The sequence below is a fragment of the Bos javanicus genome, chromosome 22, assembly GCF_032452875.1.
Source record: "Bos javanicus breed banteng chromosome 22, ARS-OSU_banteng_1.0, whole genome shotgun sequence".
NCBI lineage: Eukaryota > Metazoa > Chordata > Mammalia > Artiodactyla > Bovidae > Bos > Bos javanicus.
In genome coordinates, this window is record NC_083889.1 from 27,404,368 (window position 1) to 27,432,247 (window position 27,880).

General features: G+C 40.2%; 1 protein-coding gene across 3 annotated transcripts in view; it reads left to right on the forward strand.

Annotated features, from left to right (window-relative positions):
• Positions 1-27,880, forward strand: part of CNTN3 (contactin 3) — a 400,496-nt gene that overhangs the window by 347,733 nt on the left and 24,883 nt on the right. For 2 of the 3 annotated variants that reach the window (XM_061396391.1, XM_061396392.1), the window contains exons 14-20: positions 3,742-3,859; positions 4,907-5,065; positions 5,165-5,314; positions 7,202-7,272; positions 8,223-8,457; positions 11,638-11,753; positions 25,582-25,768. In XM_061396391.1, coding sequence (XP_061252375.1) covers positions 3,742-3,859; positions 4,907-5,065; positions 5,165-5,314; positions 7,202-7,272; positions 8,223-8,457; positions 11,638-11,753; positions 25,582-25,768 — 1,036 coding nt within the window. The remainder of the gene's footprint in view (positions 1-3,741; positions 3,860-4,906; positions 5,066-5,164; positions 5,315-7,201; positions 7,273-8,222; positions 8,458-11,637; positions 11,754-25,581; positions 25,769-27,880) is intronic. The other variant, XM_061396393.1, reaches the window with a different exon arrangement.

The following is a 27,880-nucleotide window of genomic DNA, read 5'->3' on the forward strand; positions in this document are numbered from 1 at the left end:
GGTTTGATAGCCATTATTTGAATCAATGATCATATTTAAAAAGATAGTGCTTTCTAGAAAGAGCTAAAATTCATATGACTTAGTTAAATGTCTCCCTCATCTTAAAACCCTGTTTAACCTGTAGGAACAGGGCTCTTCTATTACTGAAAAGCTTCGTTTTCAAGTAATACTGTGATCAGCAGCGTAGAAAAAGGACTTGCTTTCTGAAAGACTGAAATTATACTGCTGAAGTTTGAGGGAGATGTTTTAAGGGAAATAGGGATAGGGAAATGAAGATTTGCTTCTGTATTGTTCTAATTCTAGTCCATTGTTTTTGAGGTGAGGGGAAGGAAAATTTAGGAAAACTGTATAAAGAAAGACTAAAATACTAATTTAAGAGATAATAAAGTAGAAGCTATTTTTATTCAAAGAATTATTGTGCTTCTAAGAATTTATTCAAAGAGTATTAATGTTTGTAATGTTTATAAGTTGCTTTATGTGAATTATGTTTACACTCAAGGGATTACAAGCTTGTTTCTAAATATTTCTAAATAATAGATGTAATTTTCCTAATGACTATATTGAAAAATAATCTATCAAGTGCTATTATACCACAAATAGACTAATTCTACTTGGATTTTTTTTTACACTCTTCTCCTATTATCTTTATTGTAATCAGTAATTAATTGCATGTATTTTAACCATTAACAGTGAAAACTAATGGGGACAAGATTGGTTTGGTCAACGTGAAACTTCCTTTTGGAATTCCCTTGTCCTTTTTTATCTTTTTTTTTAATGTCTGGGAATAGTCATTTTCATAAGAAAGTATCAAATGGTTTAATTAATAGTATTTTATTATTATTAAGCATTTTATTCTTGTGAAAGAAATTGAAGTTTAGAATTACAGCCATGTTTTTTTGACCATTTCAACTATGGTCCTATTTAGAGTGGTGCTTTTAGAGCCGTAGTTACACATTAGAATAACTACATCTTGAGAGCTATTATGTTCTCACCAAAAATACACAAGCTATAAATGTATAGCCTGATGACTTTTCATGAAATGAACCCATTCAAGTAAACAACAGTGAAACCCAGAAGCAATGGAAGCCCTTTTCCAGAAGTCTAGTGATTGCTTCATTGCAGTGCTAAATAGCCCACCAAAGATAGTCACAATCCAGATTTATAATATGATAGGTCAGTATCATTTTACTCTTTTCTATCTGATTTATATCTTTTATTTATGTTGAGTCTTGGCTGTGCATGATCTGTGTAGTTATAGTTCATTGATTTTCATGGTCTATTAGTATTTCATTAAATGAATATTTCACTGCTTATTAAGCTGCTTTATTGTGATGGACGTTAGATTGTTTTCATCCTTTAGCTATTATGGTTAGTACTACCACAGACGTTCTTATAAATGTCTTTGGGGAGCATATGTACACATATCTGTAAAGTATGTAATAGGGGTGGAATTGCCGGATTGTAGATTATGCTTATATCCTGCCTTAGTAGATATTTCTAAACAGAGTTCCAGAGTAATTGCACCAGTCTGCACTCCCATAAGTAATAATAAAAGTTCCAGTTGCTCCATATCCTCAGCGGGACTGGAAATTTCTTTCCTCTTTCATTCTGAGGTTGTGTATATATGGTATGTGCCATGTGATTTATTGAACCTTTATTAAATAAACTTCCATAAATTTGTAAACATAAATTCTTTCATACACACACACATAAAACCCTGACTTAGGTTTCTATCCTAGGGAGCAGAGGTTATGTATAAGGCACTTCTCTAACCTCAAGTGAGTCATATATGGCAAGCATTTAATGAAATTTTGTTAAGATCAATCTTGACTCTTTATATTGCTTCATTAAAAGACAACAGATAGGGTGAGAGAGAAAAAGTGCTAGAAGAGGAATAACATAAATTTAGTCTACTGAGAAAGACAAAAATTAAGGACAGGATCCTTCTTTGTTTTTGCTGCATTTTGTTTTTCATTAATATATTCATCCACTCAATTTCATGTTGGTTCTGAAAGAAAAACTCAATTGTTCCTTGTGTGCATGTTCATTGTTTCTGTTTTCACTCTCAGTGTAAAAAATAATTAAAAGTTATATTTCTCTTGATCGTGAGTGAGCCTAGCTGTATTTCTTCAGAAAGATGGTTTGGGTATTACATAAACTAGCTAAGTTATGTCTCTCTTCACCCATCAATACCGAAATGAACAGAAATGACAAACCCAACATCAGTCTTTTTTTTTTTTTTAACTTCTTCAAGAAACAAAACCAGCTTATATGCCTAGAAACTGTATTCATGAATCTATGCACATAAAGAAAATCCTGCTTTCAGCCCCTTTTTACCCAACTGCTTTCAAAATAAGCAAATAAACACAGGAAATAATAACAGCTCACCCTAATGCCTTAATGGAATTTAATCGTTAAAAAGTTCTTACTTCACTGAAAATAAGAGATTTCTATAGAAATGATAATCAACCTCCTGTGAGGATATGGAGCTCATAAAACCTGAGAGTTTCTAAAGGTCAGCAAGCATTGAAGGTTTTGTCCTAGGGATAAATTTCTAAATAACCCTGAGGAGAAAGAGAGAGAGGGAGAGAAAGGAAAGAGTTTAACTTGATCAAAGTAAAATGTGCAAACTTAACAGTTTCTGGATTATTATTTAATTACAGCCATCAATCACCTCACATCTGTCTATTCCCAGTACTCAAGAAAATCATGCTAAAGCCACTTTCCAAACCGTCAGAGAATGTATAGACCATTAAGAGTCCTGAGGATTTGAAGCAATATTTAAGAAATCAACCTAGAGAAGATCTTGGGAAATTACCTAAAAACAAGATAGTGGAATCCATCTTTCAACAAATACTAGGAAAACCCAAAAGTAAAACTATCCTTTTAATGTATAAGACAAACCACTCATTGCTTCCTTGTCTGTACAGTTTAGAGATTTTCCCAGTAAGTGATCCTTTTCAAAAGGCTTTGCTTTCCAAATCATTTTATTTCAATCCATACTTTTACTAATGCGTGAAACTGGCCTGCAGTTAGTCATTTTATGAACATGATTTTACATTCTTTTAAAATGAAGACTATTTGAAGTTGAGCTTTTAGAAATACATTTGCTTCATTAATTGGCACTGGGAAACGCCAGCCAGTGTCTTTATGGGCAGCTGTTATTTTTTGGTTTAAAATGTTTAATTTCTTCTTACTGAGGGGTTCATACTGACTGTCCCTAAATTCTGTAGCAAAGGAATTAAACAGCATTAGGCTTTTTAAGCTTCAAAGAGCTCAGAAAAGTGTCTCAACCATGGTAATCCCCTTGTCGTGCTGCATTTATCTCTCACCAGATACCTAAATGCTTCCCTCTTCTTCTCAGGCAGATAATTGCAGAGAGGCTGGAACAAGAGAAAAGAGTTGAGCTGGTGCTGAGCAGTGGATATAAAAAGAAGTGTCACCCTAGTGGAAGTAAATAGACTCTGAGACTGTAATCTCTGCCCTTATTTATCTGTGAAACCATAAACGCTCAGGGGAAAGCTTGTCATTTATTTAGCTACAGAAACCTATGTCTGCAGTCATGTGTGGTTTTTAACTTGTTTTTATTTCCATACTTTCCATTGGAGCAATTTTGTGTTTTGTAACCAGCTAGGTCTTCTTTCTAAATATGGGTTTTGTCCCAATGGTGTTGAATATGGCCTTTAAGATTCTCTGTGTTTTCTGAATAATAATATGTTCATTACCTGTGTTTTCCAACAGAGTTCATCAGGTGATTTAATGATCAGAAACATTCAACTGAAGCACAGTGGAAAATATGTTTGTATGGTGCAGACGGGCGTGGACAGCGTTTCATCTGCTGCTGACCTCATAGTAAGAGGTAAGCGTTAATGGCTCAGTGTTTTGTTTTGTTTTGTTTTTAAACATGTTAACTGAGCCTTCCTTGCTGAAGAAAAAACCATGATGAGATAGCAATGCTATGCTAAGTCACTTCAGTCGTGTCCAACTCTATGCAACCCTATGGACAGCAGCCCACAAGGCTCCTCTGTCCACAGGATTCTCTAAGCAAGAATACTGGAGTAGGTTGCCATTTCCTTCTCCAGAGATAGCAGTATGAGCATGCAAGTTATAATATTGATTTGATACCCACCCCACCCAAATAGACCAGAAGTTGTACCAATGAGGACAGATGCTAATTCAAAGAAATAAAAATCTCAATTCTGTCATTCCAATAGCTCTCACACTAATAAGCATTCCACAGCTGCTGCCAAGCTGATGTGTTTTTGAATATGTCATTAATTCAGTGATAGTGTTTAATGTGAAAATGTGAAAGATAATAGTGATAGAGTGTGCGTGTGTGTGTGTGTGTATGTGTGTACTTCCAAAAAACCAGGATCATCCAGAATGCCTGAGAAAATTTGCCAATCTGAGCTACTGTCCAAAGTACTGATTTTCTACTGGGCTGAAAAATGACCCAGAGTGCGTTGTAAAATAAAACAGCTCTAGATAACAAACTGGAAACTACAGAGATGTCCCAAGAGGTTAAAAAAAAAAAAAAAAAAAGCTTCACACAAAAGTGAAGGTTATTGAATTTGGAAAGAGACAGGAATCCTGCCAAACAGAGGACTCAAAAAGCAGATGTACATTTGCAGTCGTGGAATGTTATGCCTTTGGAATTCATGGCTCAAAATCCAGATTAAATATCTAACAACAGGAATGCAAAAGAAAGAAAATGGCTGTTTTATAGCCAGGGAAATTTCCTTTTTCCATAAGTGCTTTTGAAATTGGGATCCATTGGAGTGTCATGAGGTGTCACGTGTCATGAGGCAGGTTCTTCACTTTGGTTTATGGAATTGCTAACTAGAGTCAGACGTGACTGAGTGACTGAACTGAACTGAACTGTTCTTTGCATTTTTGCTTTCCATAGGTTCACCTGGGCCACCAGAGAGTGTGAAGGTAGATGAAATTACAGACACAACTGCCCAGCTCTCTTGGAAAGAAGGTACAGACAACCACAGCCCAGTTATAGCCTATTCTGTCCAGGCGAGGACGCCCTTCTCCGTGGGTTGGCAAACGGCCACAACAGGTAAAGGGGGTGAGGCAGATGCCACTGGTACAAATGAATGGATTTCAGATCAACCCTAAGATGCGCAAACGTTCACCTCTCTGAAATATTCCTTTGTAGTGCCTGAGGTCATTGATGGGAAAACACACACAGCTACGGTAGTCGAGTTAAATCCATGGGTGGAGTACGAATTTCGGGTTGTAGCCAGTAACAAAATCGGAGGTGGAGAACCCAGTTTACCCTCAGAAAAAGTAAGAACTGAAGAGGCAGGTTAGTGTTTTGTTTTCTGAGTCTTGGCTTCATAGGTCTTCCTCGGGGTGTGTTTCCACTTCTCTTGCCCTTGATCCCCAGGCCAGCAGGGGTTCAGCCTCAATAATGCCTCGTTGCAATTATCTGACCTATCTCACGGCAGACTGGCCATATGGCGTTTGTCAAAAGACACACGTGTAAGTGAATCTGATGTAGTGTGACATTTGCAAGAGTTCAGTCCAGTGCCAGCCTTCATTAGTGCATGTAGAGTGACTATGTTTTTGTCACTTAAGGTTATAATTACTATCTGACATCGTCACCTTGTTAACAGGGGAAGTGCTGTTTTCATTTATAACAAGCATTGACAAATTGGTAGGATAATGACTTTTGGGAGATCAGCTGCTAGGAAATCTCATTCTGCCCTCCAAGCTCAGTGAATGAGCTTAAGTGATTGATGAATAGGTATATTTTGGCTCCTTGAGTACTAAATTAAGGGAGAATTATTTTTAAAATTTTCATGAGGGATAACTATTAATATTAACCATAAGACCCCTTTGTAATGCTAAAAACAGCCTAACATTGAAACCACAGAACAGAAAGTGTGTATGGTATCACATTATTGAGGCATCAGACAGGATTTAAGACTTTCCTTTTCAGAATCTGTAGTGTTAAGACTAAAATTATTTTTGAAATACAGCCGATGTATCACTTTGGAACAAAGCCAAGATAGAAGTCATGGAATATATTTCAGTAATTTTAATGATGCTTTTTCACTTAGGACAATGCATAGAATGTTCGTGCCAGGGATTATGAGAAATTGGGGAGCCACATCCATCTTGAGACTCAGTTCACTTATTCACAGAAATATGTTTAGAAAGTATCTGCTGTGTGCTGAGCACTTTCTAGGTACAGTGGGTACAGCTGTGAATACAACAAGGACCTACCTTTAGGTATCTTATGCTCTAGGTGTGTTGTGAGATTTATAAAACAAATTTCTGTTAGTGAGAAATCTAATGCCTGTGTGAGATTCATAAAAGAACAGGATTTGAAGATTTCAGTGTGAGTCATTTTTATATAAAACCAGTGTTGTGGGAACTCTACTTAGAGTAGTCACAAATTAAATGTTCATGCTTACATGGATAGGCCTAGAGATTATCATACCAAGTAAAATTAAATCATATGATATTACTTATATGTGGACTCTGAAAACATGGTACAGATGAACTGATTTATAAAACAGAAATAGATTCACAGACGTAGAAAAGAAATGTTCCCAAAGGGAGAATGAAAGGGGCAGGATACATTAGAAATTTGGGATTAACAGATACACTACTATATATAAAATATATAAGCAACCAGGACCTACTCTATAGCACAGGGAACTGTATTCAATATCTTGCAATAACTGTAAGGGAAAAGAATCTGAAAAATATATATATATGTGTGTGTACATATGTATGTATATATGTCTATAACTGAATCACTTTGCTGTACACCTAAAACATTGTTAATCAACTATATTTCAATTTTAAAAAAAGTTAACTTTGACACTTGGGGAAAAAAATTTCCATGCTGGATTGATTTATCATAATCCCTCGTGAAACGCTTTTTCTCATTTTATTAACCTTCATACTGAGTAATTTTTTCTTACTGTTTGAAATATTTGAATCTTTAATAATTTTATGCAAATGTAAATCATGTGACTATCTCCCCAAAATATAAATATATTTAGATATACACACATACGTATTGCATGTATATATGCACACGCACACATGCACACACACACACGTAATGTGCCAGTCATAGAATTATTCAGATATTAAAAGTAAACAATGTTGAGTCTTCCTTCAGATAAATATTACCAAATGTGAATAGGGTTTCATTTCTTCTCTCTAACCTGTGTAGTGCCAGAAGTGCCTCCTTCAGAAGTCAGTGGAGGAGGTGGGAGCCGGTCTGAACTGGTGATCACCTGGGATGTAAGTGTCTGGGCCGCGTCTGCCCCCTTAGGGAGATGGTCTTCCCACAGCCATGGCTTCCTGGGTGATGCTGATGGTGCTGATGGTGGTAGAACTATTAATACTGGCTCATATTTTTTAATGTTCACTTTGTGTTATTCTCTGTTCCTAGCATTTTGCTTTTTTTTTTTTTCACTTTATCCTCACAACATTTTTTAGGTTAAAAACACTAAGGCATAGAGATACTAAATACTTTGCCCAAGGTCATCTGGCTGGGGATGAGTCAAGTCTTGACTGTTGGCTCTGGAGCTGTTCCCCCACTGAGGATGCACACGCCATGGCTCCAGGCAGTGCTGCCTTCTGGCCATTCTCTCAGCCCTTGCTTTATTTCATAATTGGGAAAAATGTTAACTAACAAAGCAGAAGGCGCTAAAGTTATCTTTATTTTTTGAAGATGTTGATGGAGAAATAAGAAGTCAAGAGATCATGGAGTATCAATAGAAATTTTTGACATGATGCAAATACAGCTTTGAGTTTAAAACCTTGTTTTTACTTCCTTTTTTAAAGTTTTACTCTTGCAGTGAATTATCATGTCAATATATAATTTTTTCTGTAAGATCAACATTAGGGAGGAGATGATTTTTATTTAATTTAGAGATACAGTATTTCAACTGAAAGTATATCTTTATTACTCAGAACTCAAACTGGGGCTACAGGATGCTCAAAAATCTAAATTATTTTGGAAAATTCTAGTTATTTATCTAGATGGCTATTGAAGAGTGGCGTGTGTCTGTTTTAAAGCAGCTCACTCTCTCCCTGTCCCTTTTCTCCTTTCCTAATCCAGCCACTTCGTACAATGAAGATTATTATTTGATGACTTTTAGTTTTAGAAAAGACTCCACATTATAGCTGAAATTATTTTTGCCTTGCCCTCATGTGAAAGTGTGATTTAATATGTCTTCCCTTTATAGCCAGTCCCTGAAGAACTACAGAATGGTGAAGGTTTTGGGTATGTTGTTGCTTTCCGCCCTCTTGGAGTAACCAACTGGATCCAGACAGTGGTCACGTCTCCTGATACCCCAAGATACGTCTTTAGGAATGAAAGCATCCTGCCATTTTCACTGTATGAAGTTAAAGTGGGTGTTTATAATAACAAAGGTGAAGGGCCGTTTAGCCCAGTGACAACGGTTTTCTCTGCAGAAGAAGGTATGGAAAGGCTATTAATGATTTTTCAACTTCACAGTGGTGTGAAGTGGGCCACATATTCAGTGGAAATTTTACTTTGGTTCAGTCTTTTCCTGGGCTGGTCATGAGCAGCAGTAGACACAGCTCCTAGTTTTGGCTACTTTCAGTACAGTAGCCAATAAATTACATGAGATGTTCAATACTTTATTGTAAAATAGGCCTTGTATTAAATGATTTTGCCCAACTGGAGGCTAATGTAAGTGTCCAGGGCCTGTTTAAGATAGACTAAGCTAAGCTAGAGCTTCCCTGGTAGCTCAGCTGGTAAAGAATCCACCTGCCTGCAATGCAGAAGACCCTGGTTTGATTCTTGGGTTGGGAAGATCCCCTGGAGAAGGGTCAGGCTACCCACTCCAATATTCTTGGGCTTCATTGGTGGTTCAGACAGTAAAGAATGTGCCTGCAATGTGGGAGACCTGGGTTGGGAAGATCCCCTGGAGGAGGGCATAGTAGCCTAGTCTAGTATTCTAGACTGGAGAATCCCCATGGCCAGAGGAGCCTGGGCAGGCTACAATCCATGGGGTCGCAAAGGGTAGGACATGACTAAGCAACTAAGCACATAGCACAGGCTAAGCTATGCTCTTCATATATTGGGTGTATTAAATGCATTTTCAACTTATATTTTTGACTGACAATGTGTTTGTTGATATATAAGTGAAGTCACTCAGTCATGTCTGACTCTTTGTGACCCCATGGACTGTAGCCTACCAGGGTCCTCCATCCATGGAATTTTCCAGGCAAGAGTACTGGAGTGGGTTGCCATTTCCTTCTCCAGGGGATCTTTCTGACCCAGGGATCGAACACAGGTCTCCCACATTGCAGGCAGATGCTTTACCATCTGAGCCACCAGGGAAGCCTCATCATAAATAGAGGAAGCTCTTTTTATCAGTTCCAAACTTAATAATCCAATTATGATCCAAAACCCCAATTTGGAAGTTCTTTGTGAGTTCAGATATATTTCTTCAAAAGAAGAATGTTTGAAGTCACAGTTAGAGTCCTCATCCAGGTAATAAAGATCAACCATGCTTACCTGAAGTGTGAAACTCAGTCAATAGTCAGAGGGGTTCACAATTAGTTAAACATCTCTTTAGGGGGAAATACATTGAATACTAGTCTGTGAAGCAGGGAGCGGCTCTGACTTCCAGAGCTTTCTTCTTTTGGGGGTAAGATTAAGATACTCTCTTTGAAGTGCCCTAGTCTCAAGTTATAAAGTGGTTCCTAATTGCTGAAAGAGAGGTTTTAGCAGATTGGAGAGGGAAGACCACAAGTATGACTTTGGTGAAGCACAGAATGTGCAGGTTCGAGGATGGGGTTCACCAGTTCCAGTTAGTATAGACTCACACACACTCCACTCTGGACTCATTCCCTTTGTCTGCCTTTCTGTCCCAGTTATTGCATCTCTTTACAAAATAATAGTAGTGTTAGGAAAAGTCTATAAAGCCATTTTGTAGGTTAAAAGCAGCTGAATATTGTGCTAGCTCATGTGGTTCTACCTAATTAGAATGGCAGGAGTAACAAGTATCGAATGCTTACTATGAGCCAGACATTACCTAATTTGAATTTTCCAAAGAGGAGTGATGTGTTGGTACTATTGTCATTTCCCATTTACATAGGAGAAAATGGAAGCTTGATGAAAAATTAATGAATTTGCCAAAATCCATACAGACCTATTGAGCTAGTATTTTAACTTAGGCTTTTGCTCTTGAGTAGTCTGAGCTCATGAAATAAGATTTAACAGCATCTCCTCTATCTACCAAGCCTTACAGTAAATTGCAGAAGTGGGTCCACAGTTGTCATTCATAAAAACAAGTAAGGAAAGCTCACTTTTTCATCATACCATCACCCCCTAGTTTTGTTCTTTTTCCACCGAGTTCTGAGAGAAAAAGGAAAAGGCATTATCAGAATTTTTGCAGCAGAAAGAGCTTTTAAATTCATAGCCAGAACTCTTCTCCAAGAGTTACTGAGAAGGATTATCATTACAAAGGCAGGTCAGGGGTCTGGGGAGTGATGGGGAGTGACCAGGGAGTTTTGGGGTGCTGTCCACCCTGTGCATCCTGGACAGGAGTGGGGCTGGTAGCTAGGAGGGAGGCAACAGCCGGAGCCTCTTGCCTCCTGCACGTTCCTTCTCCTGTTACCTTCCCTGCAACCACTGATGAGTCAGTTAAAGGTCTTTCTGTCTGTTCCAGATGTCAGAATCTGACTTGACTGGTCTTTGAAAAAAGCGAGAGTTATTGGAAATATCCTCAGACATTTCACTGAATCAAAGGGGGAGGTTTTGAATAGCAGACCTCATGAAGAGTCTTAATCAAGGAAGCTCTGAGCCCTCAGAAACCTAGGGCTTCTCTAGGGTTCCAGGGCTGATTGACTGGCCTCAAGTCCTCCTTGCTTCTCCAAACCCACGTTCTCAAGAGAAAGTTATCTAATAGGCCCATCCTTGGACCAGGCTGTAAGTATCCATCAGCCATGGCCAGGGAGCAGGATCCTTTAACATAGAAATGAATGTTGGGGGAGGAGACAGGTCTACTCAGAGCTGTGTCCTGAGACGGGAGAATCACTGCGGAGGGCCTGTGAAACCCCAGGAGTTCTCCATTAGCAAGGGGATCTCTGTACTGTGTAATAGCTCTGTGCAGGTTTATCTCCTCTTCAGCAGAGTACAGGATCTCATTGAACTTTGCCCCTCTTGTGAGCCTGGTTGGACAAGACACTCACTAAATGCTTATTGAGTAAATGAATTCTGTAGACCTTGACTTTTGATTGGCAAGGCCAAAAATAAAAATAGGTAGCATTTATGGACATAGGATTTCCCACCAGGGCTGAAGGATGAAAAAGAGAGAAATAATGATATAGTGGAAAGAACAAAGGGGAAAAAAAGGGAGAAAAGTAGAATACCCAGAAAGGAGTGCCAGAGAGGAGGGTAGCATTGTTCTGGTTGTTCAGCAAGAAAAAGCCTGTGGTTCTGATGCCATATTTTCCTAGGAAATGGGACATGACCAAGACATGATTCATATTTTCAAATATTTTTAAAGAGTATTTTATAGTATTTTCAAATATGTTGAAATGTTTTTTTTTAAATAAAGACTTCAGTAGATTTTTTAAATTAACTATCAAAATTATAACTGGATTTCACATTCTGTTCCCAAACAGAGCCTACAATAGCTCCATCTCAAGTTTCTGCAAATAGCCTATCTTCCTCAGAAATTGAAGTTTCATGGAATGCCATTCCTTGGAAATTGAGCAATGGACACTTACTCGGTTATGAGGTAATATCTTTTAAAATTAATTAGCTCATGTATGAATGTTGGCAGGCTACTTTGCTTTCGTTTACAAGTCTTTATAGTAATGAAATCTTAGCTAAAGTCTGACTTTGGATATTGTTCCCTGTGACTATCAACAAATATTGGTTTTAACTCAACCAATTGAATGAAAATAACTTTAGCATGGTAGAAAAGAAAATAATAATAAAATGAAAGGAAATAATGTATCCCATGGGCCTAATCTTTTAGCTGGATTGACAAAAAATAAGATTGAACTCTAGTGTTTAAGTTCATAGGATGACTTTGACGACAGTTAACTCAATCTCCAGTGCTTTGGCTTATTTTCTTGGTGGACTTGTTGCTTCTGGGCTCTGAAGAAGCCATCTGTGTAGAATATAATTCTTGCCTTCAAATAATTGTCTTTGGTGAAAGAAGATGAATGGTGTGAAATAGGATAACACACAACCAAACGTCATGAATATCAGACTAGGTCACACAGAGTGGCTGAGGGCTGAGACACCTTGAAAGGCTTCATAAGGGCATTCAGGCTTAACAGAAAAAGTAAGGAAACAGAGAAAGTGGAAACATTCCAGACTGAGCATGGCACTTTGGAGGAATGGAAGGAGTAGCGGTCTGCCTGTGGAAGCTGGTTTCAGGTGAAGAAAAGAAAAATATAGTGGGGCCAGGTCACAGATGGCCATAACTGTTAAGAAGAACCATTCTGACTGGGCCCCATGTTTAGGAGGGAGCCGTTAGAGAGAACTGAAAACAAACGGGCAGAGAATGGACAAGATAAAAAGTTCAGTCTTCAGATTTCTCTACTACTTGGTAGTAGCCGTCGTTGTGATTTACCTCCACCCCCAGCCATCTGCTTAGGAAGCTTCCCTCATGCTTCTAATTCCTGATTCCGTGGCAGGTTTACATGCAGCACATGTTTGCAGTACAGGACCATGTACCCTGCCACCTGCCAACATACCCTCAAATGATTACACCAGGGTGGCCAAAAGGTGGATCAAAGGCAACTGCACATGGACAGGTCAGCTGAACTAAGTCAGATTCTTGTATGATGTCTTGAAGCAAGCAACACAGAGGTTGTGTTTAGTAAGAGTGATGCCATGATATGTCAAATTTAGCACCCACATCAGACTTGCCAAGTGAAAGTGAGAAAGAGTTATTCTCTCAGTTGTGTCCAACTCTCTTTGAGATGCTGTGGACCATAGGGTCCCAAGCCCCTCTGTCCGTGGGATTCTCCAAGCAAGAATATTGGAGTGGGTTGCCATTTCCTTCTCCAGGGGATTTTTCTGACTCAGGGATTGAACCCAGGTCTCCTGCCTTGTAAATGGATTCTTTACCATCTCAGCCCCCTGGAAGCCCAGTGAAGGCCATTGGGAAATATAACAAAGAAGCTCTACCAGGACAAGATGGAGCAGACATACTCTGCTGCTGCTGCTAAGTCACTTCGGTCGTGTCCGACTCTGTGCAGCCCCATAGACGGCAGCCCACCAGGCTCCCCCATCCCTGGGATTCTCCAGGCAAGAACACGGATGCAACCCTAAAAAAATGCAGGAGACAAGGACCCACGGAGCCTTAAAGAACAGAACAGAATAGCTCTTTGACAGCACCCAGTACTCAAGTTGGCTGTGTTCTTTCTCATAATGTCGCCTTGTCCTTCTTTTCAGTCAACTTTCTTTACAAGTGAACTTCCAAGAGTTCCAGGTCCTTGTAACCAAACAAGCAGTGACTTGAGTAAGCACTAATGACAAAGCCAAGAAAGGATAAGCTAGAGCAGAGGTGTTCAGAGGAGGCCCCATAGGCCATCTTGCCCGCAATTACCTGAATTTTTGCTGAAGATGAGCCCCCAGAATCATCCCTGGACCCACTGAACCCACTCATCTAGAGACAGATGTCATGAATGCGAATTTTTAGTGAGTACCCGTAGGGAAATATCTTCCTGCACATGTGTGTATAGGAGGCCCTGGTCTTGGCACAGTGACCCTTGATCAGAGACAGAGCTGTTCAGCTTAAGGAAGGTAAAATGATATTGAAGAAGCAAAACACCACATACATATAGAAGAGCAACTTGGTTAGCATATTAAAGGGAGCCAGGAATATTTGGATGAAAAATTCCTGTAATTCCCTAGCAGTGAATGGAAGCAGTGAAAGATAGTGGGCAACCAATAGTAGGTCCCCCATAATTAGAGAAGTGGCATTGACAGGGAAGGTAGGTGGGATAGACGGAACACAGATGTACTAGTATAGTTCTGAGGTCAAATCTGTGCCAGATTCCAACCCTGCCTTTCCCTTTGCTGCAAAAGTGATGTAAATTCTATGAGCCTTACTTTTATCACCTGCAGAGTGGGAACAATGGACCTAACCTAACTAGGATTTTGAGAACATAAACTGTGATTAGATACTTGTGCATCTCACAGTTTCTGGCTCATATTAGTAACCAATGAAGAAGCATGAGCCATATTCCCAAAGAATTTTGAGATATAAATTTATAGATTTCTTCCCAGTAAATATTCTCAAACAATTCTTCAACTCTAAGCGCTTTTGCCTCAGGAGAGTTTGTGACAGCTATTAAGATGGGATGACCTGTGAGATTCCTTCCTTCCTGGCTTTGTTTCCAAAGCTCAGGCCTTTAAGCCGATTATTTCATGTATCCTAGAGAGTGGGGAGAGAGAAAATGCCACAGCGGAAAAAAATGCAAGAGAAATTTCAGGTGATTTTGGAAGAAACAAAGATCTTAGGCTTACGAAGTCCTGTGGGTCCTATCACTTTCTCCCTGGCAGTGCCCAGGGTGATGGTGAGACCACAGAAGGGAACAGATGCGCTTCCTATACTCAACAAGGACTTCTTATTTCCCCAGCATGGCAGAATTGCTGGGCCTACAGGGATCAAACAGTTTAAGAGTAAGTTATCTTGGCAAGGCTTTGGGAAGGGAACCCCAGGAGTGATTGAAGTCAAGCAGGATATGAAATTCAATGTTAAATCAGATTTACTTAGAGAAAATAAATGAGCTCATCGTACATCCCTCCAACAGGAGACTGAGGTACACCTCCCCCGTTCAATAACTTTGTCCTTTACAAACTCTGTGTGTGTTTCAGTGTGTGTTAGTCATTCAGTCATGCCCGACTCTTTGCAACCCCATGGACTGCAGCCCACCAGTCTCCTCTGTCCATGGAATTTTCTAGGCAAGGATAATGGATTGGCTTGCCATTTCCTTCTCCAGGGTACACTCTATGACAGGGGCATAATTCTCAACCTGGTTGTAGCTTGTGAAATACTTAAGAGAAATAAATAAGAGACTATATATAAATGAGCTTTGTAGGCTTCCAAGGGCCACAGGAGTGTTATCAGTCACTGGTGATTGTCTGACAGCTTGAAGGCAGGTAGATGTTGATGTTAGAATATGTCAGTTTAAGCAGATCAGGAGTCATCCAGATAAGCAACTCTGTAAGAAAAGAGAATTATACTGCTGTGGCTCAGGTTGATTGAACAAGAGAGAAAACCAAAGCATCCATGTAGTTCCAGGATAGTTATCTTGTTAAGTTCCCACCATTTTTGAATTAGACAAACCTGCATTCAGATCCACTAGAGCAGAATACAGTCTCCATCAGGAACAAGAAACCCTGCCTGTTTGCTCACTTATGTATCCCAGGTGCCAGCAGTTGTATCCAGCACAGAGGAAATTTGCAGAAAGCTCATGGTGACTGAAGAAATACAATTTCAGCTCCATTATCTTATTGCTGTTTGGCCTTGAGCACGTGATGAATGTTCTCCAAGGCCCTGTTAAAATAAAGATAATAGTAAGTAACTCACAGCATCATTGGAGAAGTTTTAAATGAGATAAAGCAGCCTTTGCGAAAATGGGCCAAAGAGACTTTGGGAGCTTCTGCTTTTCTGTTTTTGCAAATTGGGCTTTGGGATAAGATTTCACTGGAAGGAGAATTCTGAAAACCAGTGAAGGAGTACAGAAACACATAGCACAGTCTTGAGCATGGGACTCAGCACTATGGTTTGTGTTGCTACTGGTGTTGCCATTGGCCAGGAGAGCAAAAAAGATGAGGAACTGATGAGGAAATGGAAATTGCCTTGAATTAATTATAGCATCTTCCCTATGAGAGTAGCGAACTTAACATCCACATAAAGCCTGAGTACAGTATTGAAAGGAAACAGCTAGTGAAAATTTCCCCCCAAGGGCTTGCGTGTGCTGGGTATGCTCGGTGGTGTCTGACTCTTTGCGACCCAGTGGACTATGGCTGCCAGGCTTCTCTGTCCATGGGATTTCCCAGGCAAGAATAGTGGACTGTGTTGTCATTTCCTCCTCCAGGGGATCATCCCGACCCAGGGATTGAACCCTCATCTCTTGAATCTCCTGCATTGGCAGGTGGATTCTTTATCACTAATGCCCCCTGGGAACTCCCCAAGGGTTTGGTGTGTATGAAAAGAAAGAAAAAAGAAAGAAAGAAACACTCTGTGCAACAACTTAAGAAATAGTGTATATAATTGTGCCAAGATAGAAATACGTATTTTCATAGTCTCAGTAATGATTTAAACAGTAACCTGGAAGAATAAATGACTTAGCTGAGTATTTAATTAGCAGTCGTGTGGCTAACTTTCTGGGTTGCAGTTTCCCCAATATATCTTCGCAATTGTTAATAGCTCCTGCCTTCCTCTCATCTCAGTGGGGGTTGATCATGTGCCATGGGGCGTGCTGAGCACACATCATCATTAGCAGCTAGACTAATTTTTTTTTCTGATTTGACCAAGAAGTTGTTGAGGAGCTCATTTCCCTGGGCTCCAATTTATTTCATCTTCTAACCACAACACTCAGGCTCAGATCTCTTCTTGTGCCCCTTTTTGTAGAAACAACAGATAAGAACAAGATAAAGAGGAGACAGATGGTTTAAATTCATGGGTAGTAGGTGCCTGAGAAACAAAAGCTCCAAAGTTCTATTTTGGTACATATGGTCCATTTCTTTACAGTCATTTTGTGTCTTGAGAAAATAAAACTTGGAAGAATAATCTTGACAAGCAATGGGAAAAGCTATATTGTGAAATAGTGTGTGTGTGTGCATGTGTGCGTGCACACACACACGCTCAGCTGTGTTGGACTCCTTGTTACCCCATGGACAGGATACTGGAGTAGGTTGCCATTTCCTACTCCAGGGAATCTTTTCGACCCAGAGATTGAACCCAAGTCTCCTGAATTGGCAGGCAGATTTTTTACCACTGAGGCACCTGGGAAGCATTTTGAAATATTACAGGTAAGTATATTTTGAGAGGGGAGCTAGTAGATTTTTTTTTTTAATATTTGACAGAGGAACATAACTTGGGCAGTGAAGGGGTGGGGGACCTAGTAGATTTTTGTTGTTGTTGCCAGGAGAATATAACTAAAAAATGTATACAGAAGACCAAACTGAAACTTCACTGATATCTCTGTTCAGCCTCCTGTTGTAAACAGCTATATGGAATATATTTAGCTCCCACTATTTTAATTAGAATAGGAAAAGATGTTAAATACTTTGAATTCTTTTTGAATATAAAATTTCTACTGGCAAAAATGAAAACATATAGACAGAGTCTGATTCCTTACAATCAGGCAAAGAATTAACTTCATTCTAGAACGAAGAGTCACAGGTACATAGGAAAATTGGATAGAGACAATTCAAACCCTTTTAAATAAATAGAAAGCTGGCAAAAAATGAAGTGAGTAAATAAAAAGCAGACTATTGGGAGGTAATGGAAGGATTTGTTATGCTGGAGAGAGCAGTAAGTATGTGTGTGAGTGAGGGTTGCCCAAACAAAGCAGGGTTTGTTATTAGGCACATATTGTCCTTACCAAACTGTGACTCACTCAGCACTGAGAGACTAAATACCCAGCCTCTCTTACCTTGCACCGGCCCATCTCCTGGCTTCTCTGTTTCTAAACTCAGGTTTGGCTGCTCACCTCTCAAAAGGTCAAGAGACAAGTGCTGATAGGAACGGAAAGGTTGCTTTATTCAGGAGGCCAGCAACCTGGGGAGATGGCAAACCGATTCTGAAGATTCTGCTCGACAGTCAAGTTTTTAAAGGGAGAATCATTTGGGGAGTGGGCCAGAACCTTCATCTATCTTCGTCACGTGCAGACTATTTTCTAATTGGTTGGTGGGGAGGTAACAGGGAAGTACTCCAGGAATCTTGTGCTCCTCCTTCACCTGGGTGAGGGGAAGGGTGGTGCTAAGTTCCTGCAGAAGAACTCAGAGGTATTGTTAAGTATATTTCTTGAGGACCCTGCACCTCCACTCCACTTCCATGCACTATTAGTTCTTTACTGCTTCTCCTTAGTTTCTGCATTTCCTCTCTTTCCTGTTAAGCAACTATTTGAATCTGCCCTTTGGAAATCAGGGAAGGTCAAGGAGGTTAAATGAAACTATCTTCTGCAAACAAGAAATAGGGGACACAGAAAGGATTTGTACCTGGAGGGTCCCACAGTGTCCTGCTCCATCTCGTCTCCATCCAGTGAGAAGCCAGAGAGAGGGTCAGAGAGCCTGGCATGCAGTTCTCACAAGTCAGCCCCCCAGGGACTGAGTGCCAAGCAGGGAAGGGCTGTCAGGGAACCCCTAAAGAAGAGCAGAAGATAGATCTGGATTTGTCTTCTTAAACACCATCGAATGCATTTGCCTGCCTGATATTTATCGAAATGTGTTTTGTCTGGCAGCTAAGAGGAAATATGTCTCCCTGAAAATCTAGAAGTATGCACAAAATTATTTTGGTCTATTAAAACTGCATTTCTGACAATACCTGTACTTTAATGGCTTAAAAAGGTGCCATTTTTCAATACATTATTTTCATAAACTGCATTTGGTTTAAGGTTAAGTGAAATCTGTGATGCCATAATATGAAGGACTCCTCACTGCAAGGACATTAGTTTTCGGAATAACCACATTACTTGCAGGAATAGAGATAGCATTTAAAATGCTGATATTCCTCAAGTTTGCTTCTGTTTACCTACCCAGATCAAAATATATTGGTTTGTGAACTGGTGTTACGGTTCTAAAGAAAAAATTATTATCTCATCAAGAAATTGGAGTCCCAGTGTTTTATAGGCACATACAGTATTAGGACTTGAGTAACTAGCTTGGTGAATTAAAGGAGAAAAAATATCCGTCTCTGTTCTATCCACAGAACAGTTCTGACATGAAAAATGTGTTGTTGTTGTTGTTGTTGTTTTTCTTTTTTCTCTACACCAGCCTGTTCTCTGATACCAGCAGCTATGCTGTGCTTAGTCACTCAGTCATGTACAACTCTTTGCGACCCCATGAACTGTATGTAGCGACCAGGCTCATCTGTCCATGGGATTCTCCAGGCAAGAGTACTACAGTGGGTTGCCATGCCTTCCTCCAGGGGATCATCCCAACCCAGAGATTGAACCCAGGTCTCCCACATTGCAGGCAGATTGTTAACTGTCTGAGTCACCAGGGAAGCCCCTGATACCAGCTAGGTGCCCCAAAATACAATTCAATTCTGACACTGTATGAGGAGTTAGCTTCAGATACTACAAGGCTTACTGGGTTGGGAAGATTTCCTGGAGAAGAGAATGGCTACCCACTCCGATATTCTTGCCTGGAGAATTCTGTGGACAGAGGAGCCTGGCTGGCTACAGTCCATGGGATCGAAAAGAGTAGGACATGACTGAATGACTGACACTTTCACTTTCCTACAGGTTAAGGGTTCAGTCCCACAAGACTGGTACCCACCACACACAAACATAGATGCCATCAGTCCAGGTCTCCTCTGGTCAACTAGGGGGGTTACCACAACCCCCTCCTTGGGTTTGAGAACTTGCTAGAATGGCTCACAAAACTCAGGATAGCACTTTGCTTACCATTATCCATTTATCATAAAGGATACAACTCAGGAACAGCTAAGTAGAAGAGATGCCTAGGGTGAGGTTCGTGAGAAGGGGCACAGGGCTTCCATGCCCTTCCCATGCCCTCCACTCTCCCAGCGCCTCAATATGTTCAGTTACTAGGAAGCCCTCAAACCTTGTCAGTTAGGGTTTTTTATGGAGGCTTGGTAGCGCTAGGGGTAAAGAACCTGCCTGCCAGTGCAGGAGACGTGAGATGTGGGTTCGATCCCTGGGTTGGGAAGATCCCCTGGGGGAGAAAATGGCAACCCACTCCAGTTTGCCTGGGAAACCCCATGAACAGAGGAGCCTGGCAGGCTACAGTCAACAGAGTTGCAAAGAGTCAGAGACAACTAAAGCAACTTAGCACTTCATTGAAAGGAAGGAAGGATTGAATCATTTACCATTCAGTTCAGTTCAGTTCAGTTGGTCAGTCGTGTCCGACTCTTTGCGACCCCATGAATCGCAGCACTCCAGGCCTCCCTGTCCATCACCAACTCCCGGAGTTCACTCAGACTCACGTCCATCGAGTCAGTGATGCCATCCAGCCATCTCATCCTCTATTGTCCCCTTCTCCTCCTGCCCCTAATCCCTCACAGCATCAGAGTCTTTTCTAATGAGTCAATTAATGGAGAAGGCAATGGCAGCCCACTCCAGTACTTCTGCTTGGAAAATCCTATGGATGGAGGAGCCTGGTAGGCTGAAGTCCATGGGGTCACGAAGAGTCGGACACAACTGAGTGACTTCACTTTCACTTTTCACTTTCATGCATTGGAGAAGGAAATGGCAACCCACTCCAGTGTTCTTGCCTGGAGAATCCCAGGGACCAGGGAGCCTGGTGGGCTGCCGTCTATGGGGTCTCACAGAGTCAGACACGACCGAAGTGACTTAGCAGCAGCAGCAGCAACCAAATTAAATTAACCTCCAGCCTTGTGTCAGGAGGTGGGCCTCTAAGTTCCAACCCTGTAATTACAAGGTTGATGACCAATTTCCATCCTGAAGGTAACCAGGAAGGCACAATCACCAGATATATCATTGGCATACAATGACACTTATCACTTCTGACATCCTAAGGATTTGGAGGGAGGGGTGTGTCAGGAAACTCCAGCAAAGGCCAGATACATATTTCCGCTGTATCTCTGTGATGGGAAGGAGGGAGGGATTTGTAAACTGCATGTGTTTAAGTTATTTACAAATTAAACAATATTGGGTACTTGATGTGTACAAGCTTTGTACTGAGTGGCAGAGCTATGGTGATGACTAAGACAAATCTGCCTCCTGTGCTTGATTCTACTTTAGCATCCTCCCTTCCTGCTATCTGCTGTGCTAAGGAATGCAGTTGCTACCCCTGGGGCACACTCCCTCTAGCAAAAACCAAGGCAGCGTCATCCTCTACTGATGAAAGGAGTGCCCTGTACCTCTCAGGTGATGAAACAGTGTTGAGAGCCACAGTTCAGTCTTAATCACCTCTTTCTTTGGAGTAGCTTTGCCTTTTATTTTTGCTGGCTCTGAACTCATAGTGAAGCTACCACATGAAAATGTCTGTGTTTCTTCAGGTCTGGAAAATTCTCAGGACATTTTCTCTTTAACTGGTGCCTTTAATTGTTGGACTTTTCCTTCCGGAACTCTGGTTGGAACATTTCATTTTATTCTCAGTGTTTCTTAATTTGGCTTTCATAATTTTTGTTTCTTTCTTCATGTTCTGGAATTATCCATTCTTCTATACCTTCCAGCCTTCAGCTCAGTTCTAGGACTGATTTCTTTCTTAACACTGTATTCTTCAGGGGTCGGAATCCTACTTGATATTTTTCAGATTTGCCCCATCTTTTTTCTTTGTCTCCTCTTCTCATATCATAAATTTAGTCTCTTCTTTAGTAAATGTGAACATTTTAAGTATACTTCTTTCAAGGTCATTTCAGATAAGTGTGTTATAGCTCGTCTCCTGTCGTCCAGTCTGCTGACTCTGTTTCTTGTGGGCAGAGCTCTTCCTGAGCTTTGTAGTATTTCTTTCTCTGCTCATCCTTTGTAGCTGCTGCCTTCATGTTCTGTCAGTGTTACACTAACTCTTTTTACACAGTTGTGTTCCTGGGACCCATTTCCTTTCTTCATCCCTGTATTGCTGTTGTGCCTAGGAAATCCAAATTAGTGTGGAGTTACATTCTGTCCTCTCAGGTGTAGAACTTTTGGTCTCTTTTCATGCTTGGCTTTTCCCTCTTTAAAAATAGTCTATCCTCATATAAATATTTTGAACAAAATTTTATAGAATATAAGTAATTTATTACTTATATAGTAAAAGTATCTATCCTCATATACATATTTTTGACCAAAATGTAACTGATTTATTACCTGGAAATATATATGTCATTGCTTTATTTCTTTATGCTTTAGTTATATGCATTTTTATTCAACTTTTAAAGTAAAGCTATTTGAGAAGATCATATAATCAATTCGAACTAATACCATGCTCAATTTTTGCACTAATTTTCTCTATGATTAAATATTGATAATACTTGTCAGCAACTGAGATCTAAAAATAAATCTCTCATTCTAATACATGGAGATTGCTTCAAGTGCTTCAGAAACTGCTGTTAAGAGCCTTCAAGCACCTTTTAGGAATTGATTTATAAAAGATAATCCGTATGCCAATCGAAAATTGTTTTTCTCTCTTCTTTAAATCAGTCTTCTAAGGAGAGATTTCTTAGGCAATTTATATTGAGGTTATTTGAATACAATAAGAACGGTGCAAGGATTGCAGCCTAACAAGAGGCCAGTATGTAAGGATCCTGATTGATTACTTAATTTCAACTGACCTCTGCCCTTCCACCTGTTGAGTGACCCTTACTAAAGCTCATAATTATGTGATCTTTCCCCCAATCTATGCTATATCTCAGGCCACAAGTTTTGAGGTTGCCCATAATGTTTTATTAAAATTATCAATTATGTGTCATTCTTGGTTAATAACTAGACAATGCTTTCAAGGGCAGGGAGAGCATTTTATGTTTGGAGCCATCTAAACCTAGCAATACCTCTAGTGCTCACAGTTGGTGAATTTAGAATGAGGGCTGTCAAGAAACGTTTATTTGCATTTTTCTGTAAGACATTATAGGAAAACCCAAATGCAATTGTTGGCTAACCCAGAGTATGAGTTTTCAGTGGCCATTAGCCATTTGTTGCATGTGTGCGTGTGCGTGCTCAGTTGTGGGTTGCCGCTTCCTACTCCAGGGGATTTTCCCACCCCAGGGATTGAACTTATCTCTTACACCTTCTGCACTGGCAGTTGGATTCTTTACCACTGCGCCACCTGGGAAGTCCCAGTTTATTGGGTGTGACTTTATAAAAGACAATTTGGCATGTTATTTCTAATTAATAAAAATAATATGTAGTTTTGTTTGAGAATGGTAAATGGTGTCAGATATATGGATTTTTTTTTTCCTACAATTTTATCATCAAGTTTTAGTATGTGCTGTGCTGTGCTGTGCTTAGTCACTCAGTCATGTCCGACTCTTTGTGACCCCGTGGACTATAGCCTGCCAGTCTTCTCTGTCCATGGGCATTCTCCAGGCAAGAATACTGGAATGGGTTTCAATGCCCTTCTCTAGGGGAACTTCCCAACCCAGGGGTCAAACCCAGGTCTTCCACATTGCAGGGCAATTCTTCCCCATCTGAGCCACCAGGGAAGCCCAAGAATACTGGAGTAGGTAGCCCATCCCTTCTCCAGGGAAACTTCCTGACTTGGGAATCAAACCAGGGTCTCATGCATTGCAGGCAGATTCTTTACCAACTGAGCTACCGGGAAGCCCAAGTTTTAGTAGATCTAATGCTTTAAAGCTGTAGGAACTACATGTTAAGTTTAATCCTAATCACTTGGGTTTGCATCTTCCTTTCAAGGTTTTTTCTGAATATTGACAACTGCTTTCCAGGAAAAATGCACATACACCTATCCATGAGCCCAGTATTTTACATGAATTTAAGGGGTCATTGATATAAATATAAAAATATATAAATATACATGCATATACACATGCACATATATGGGGAAAATATCTAGCATAATATTACTGTGGCATTTTGTGATTATTATTGGAAAACATGAGATTTTATATTTTACTACTAATTTTTTAAAGAAATAATTTTATAGTTGATCATTTAAAATAAAAAACAAAGCAAAATGTAGCTTTAGGTGTATTTTTCTCAGAGAACTGAAATGGGTTTGCCCTATGCAGCCTATAAACACATTTTGTTTGTCCACACATTATTTTTAAAAGATTGAGCCAACTCTTCACTTAGGACAATTTGACATTTAAAGCAGGATTTCTGCTTTCTTTTATAAAAAGAAAACACTGGGTCCACCTTCTCCCCATCAGTCAGAGCTGAGCAGAGGTTCCATTACAAAGATGAGACTTGCCTGTCTTTTTTCCACAGACCCCACAAGTCTGTATTGCCTTCATGACTCTGATGGCTAGGGTTTGATTGCCGTTTTCATGGTGCTCAAGAAACTGTTTACTTACTCAAATTATAGAAATGGTTTCTTGTTTTCATATTTTGCTGTCAAAGTAGAACAATGAAAATCAGACCAAAGGGCACATATCACAGGAAAACCTGAGGAATAGTTTGGTAACTTTCTTGCTGCTGTTGGTTTTGTCTCTTTTTTTACTTAGGAAGGGTACAAACTGTCTACCAAACATAGCCAAACTTCATTGCATAAATTGGAGTTTACTGGGGAACATGTCTTATTATGGTTATCTCTTCTACCCTTATTTCTTTAATTTATCAAATACTCTCATAACTTACTTTTATATTTTTATACTGTGAATGTAAATATATACATTTATAAGAAGTTTCAGATCATATTACACAATTCAGTATGCTATGCTATGCTAAGTCACTTCAGTCATGTCTGACTCTGTGTGACCCCATAGATGGCAGCCCCCCCAGGCTCCCCCGTCCCTGGGATTCTCCAGGCAAGAACACTGGAGTGGGTTGCCATTTTCTTCTCCAATGCATGAAAGTGAAAGTGAAGTCGCTCAGTTGTGTCCGACTCTTAGTGACACCATGGACTGCAGCCTACCAGGCTCCTCCGCCCATGGGATTTTCCAGGCAAGAGTACTGGAGTGGAGTGCCATTGCCTTCTCCACACAATTCAGTATAATGAAATACAAATAAAATATTGCAATATATCCATAAATTTACCTACTACCTGCATTCCTGTTTTCTGCAGCAGCTCTGCCTGCACAGGGGGACTTGGTGATACTTAGCTATCACTGTAGGACAAGCCAGTGGACAGTCCTGGCTTTTTGATCCTCTTTACTCTGACAAGTTGGTTTCCTCATAGAAGGAATCTTCACAATCCTTTAGAGTTTAAGCATAGCTGTCAGCCTTCTGGAGTAGAACTTGGGCCAGGTTGATTAGGGTCTAAGAAAGAGGAGCAGCTCACTCTATTAGAAATGCAGATTTCCCTTCATTTTCCCATTTATAAGGCTATGGTCTAGCAGCATGTAGCACTTACTCTTTGAATTTATATGCTTTATTTGCATACTTAATATCTGTCTCCTCTGGGGTCCCTTTTCTTTCACCTCTGTGAGCCTAAAGCAGCACCCAGCACACTGCCCGCATGCTAAGTCACATCCAGCTTCTTGCGAAGACCCATGGACTGTAGCCTGCCAGGATCCTCTGTCCATGGGATTTTCCAGGCAAGGGTACTGGAGTGGGGTGCCATTTCTTCCTACAGGGGATCTTCCCAACCCAGGGACTGAACCCTCCTCTCCTATATTCGCAGGGAGATTCTTTATCACTGAGCCACCTAGCACGTGGTAGGTCCTTAATAACTCCTGTGGAATAACTGATGAAGTACATAAATTACAGTGCCTGTGTTGGTGAAAATCATTTAATGTAAGGATGCTGTTTTGTCAACCCTCCGCATCTTTTATGTTTTTTTTCTACCAGGTGAGGTACTGGAATAATGGAGGAGAAGAGGACTCATCAAGCAAACTGAAAGTGGCAGGAAATGTGACATCAGCCAGACTCCGTGGCTTGAAGAGCAACCTGGCATATTACACGGCTGTCCGGGCTTTCAACAGCGCTGGTACCGGTCCCTTTAGTGCCACAGTTAATGCAACCACCAAGAAAACTCGTACGTACATTCTGATATTTTAAATGGCAAAAAATATACTTTCCACTTAAAAATAATAGTCTTCTTTATTATTCTAGATGGACAACCCAAGTCCATAAGCCCACTGGATTTTTTAAAGCCAGCTCAAACTCAGAGGCACACATACATGTCTTCCTGACTCCCCTAAATCTTTGGTTAAAAATTCCATGTGAATATGAATGTGCACTTTTTGAAAAGTCTTAGTGTGGGATGTTCAGTCAAGGCTATCCACTTTTCTTTTAAAAATGTGATCACACGAATTGGTTTGTTTCATGTATTTTTAGGTCTCCAAAGCTTGAGGATATTTGATAAGCATGAATAACTTAAAGTGAAGTCTCTCAGTCATGTCCACCTCTTTGTGACCCTGTGGACTGTGGCCTGTCAGGCTCCTCCGTCCATGGGATTTTCCAGGCAAGAGTGCTGGAGTAGATTGCCATTTTCTTCTCCAGGGGATCTTCCCAACCCAGGGATCAAACTTGGGTCTCCTGCATTGCAGGCAGACGCTTTACCGTCTAAGCCACCAGGGAGCTTAGGCCAAACAATCAAAAGTGATTTTTTTCTTTCCTACATTATTGCAAAGAAGGAAGTGTACACTAAAAGGTTACCATCCAAAGATGTTGGTCCACATGAATATATTGATATATTTAGAAATCTGACCAGAGATGTCAGTCAGTGATTCCTTCAAAGCTGAGTCTTTGGTAACTGTATTCACAGATGCATTCACAAACACCAATTATGAGCTATACATTAACCTGGCTTTAAGTTAGGCTACCGGAGAAGGCAATGGGACCCCACTCCAGTACTCTTGCCTGGAAAATCTCATGGATGGAGGAGCCTGGAAAGCTGAAGTCCATGGGGTCACTAAGAGTTGGACACAACTGAGCGACTTCACTTTCACTTTTCACTTTCATGCATGGAGATGGAAATGGCAACCCACTCCAGTGTTCTTGCCTGCAGAATCCCAGGGATGGGGAGCCTGGTGGGCTGCCGTCTCTAGGGTCGCACAGAGTCAGACACAACTAAAGCGACTTAGCAGCAGCAGCAGCAGCAAGTTAGGCTACAAGAAAATCAGTGATTTGCAGTCTGATTGCTGTTCACATATATTTCCACGAAACAGATAGCAGCCAGTATCTATGTAGTCACTGTATGCAATGCAGCCACTTGAGTCACATTGTCATCATCACAGTGACTGAGAACATTTTATGTCCACTTGTTTGACATGTATTTCCACATCTACACTTCAGACCTACCACATTAAGATAGGTGTCATTTTTCTTTCTTTTTTAAAGGTGAGGAATGTGAGGCATGAAGGGATTAATTTAATTTTACCATAATGATGTATCACTTTGACTTGCAGAAAACAATTTTTTCTTCTAAGTTTATTCCCAAAATTAACTCAGTAAAAATGTTTTTAAACTTTCTGTATATGGGAATGAAATAGTTATTTTGCTTGATCGCCAACTTCATTTAATCCTATTTCCATATATAATTCCCAGATTTTCATTGGCTGGCCAAAAGTGCTAAGAACAAAGATAGTATAAAATTTAATTGTATTGGCTAGTGCTGTGGGTAAATTAAAACATATGTTAGTCACTCAGTCGTGTCTGACTCTTTTGGGACCCCATGGACTATAGCCCACCAGGCTTATGTGTCCATGGTATTCTCCATTCAAGAATACTGGAGTGCCATGCCCTTCTCCAGAGGATCTTCCTGACCCAGGGATCTCCCACATGCAGGCAGATTCCTTACCATCTGAGCCACCAGGGAAGATCTTAGTTAAAACATATATATAAAGATAATTCTAGAGATTTCCCTGGTGGTCCAGCAGTTAAGATAGTCCCACTACAGAGAGCCACGGGTTCAGTCCTGGGTCAGGAAACTAAGATCCTGCATGCCATACAGTGTGACCAAAAAGTGAAAAACAAACAACATAATTCTACTACTTTGGATTTTTTTTAACTAGTGTTAATTTGATTAGGAAAGTCCATATGGTTACTTTTGTATCAATATTATCTATAAAAAAGAGAGTTTGGAGTAGAAGTTTAGCAATAAAACACTTTAATCCCTTTAAGCAGCATGTATTTACAAGCAGCC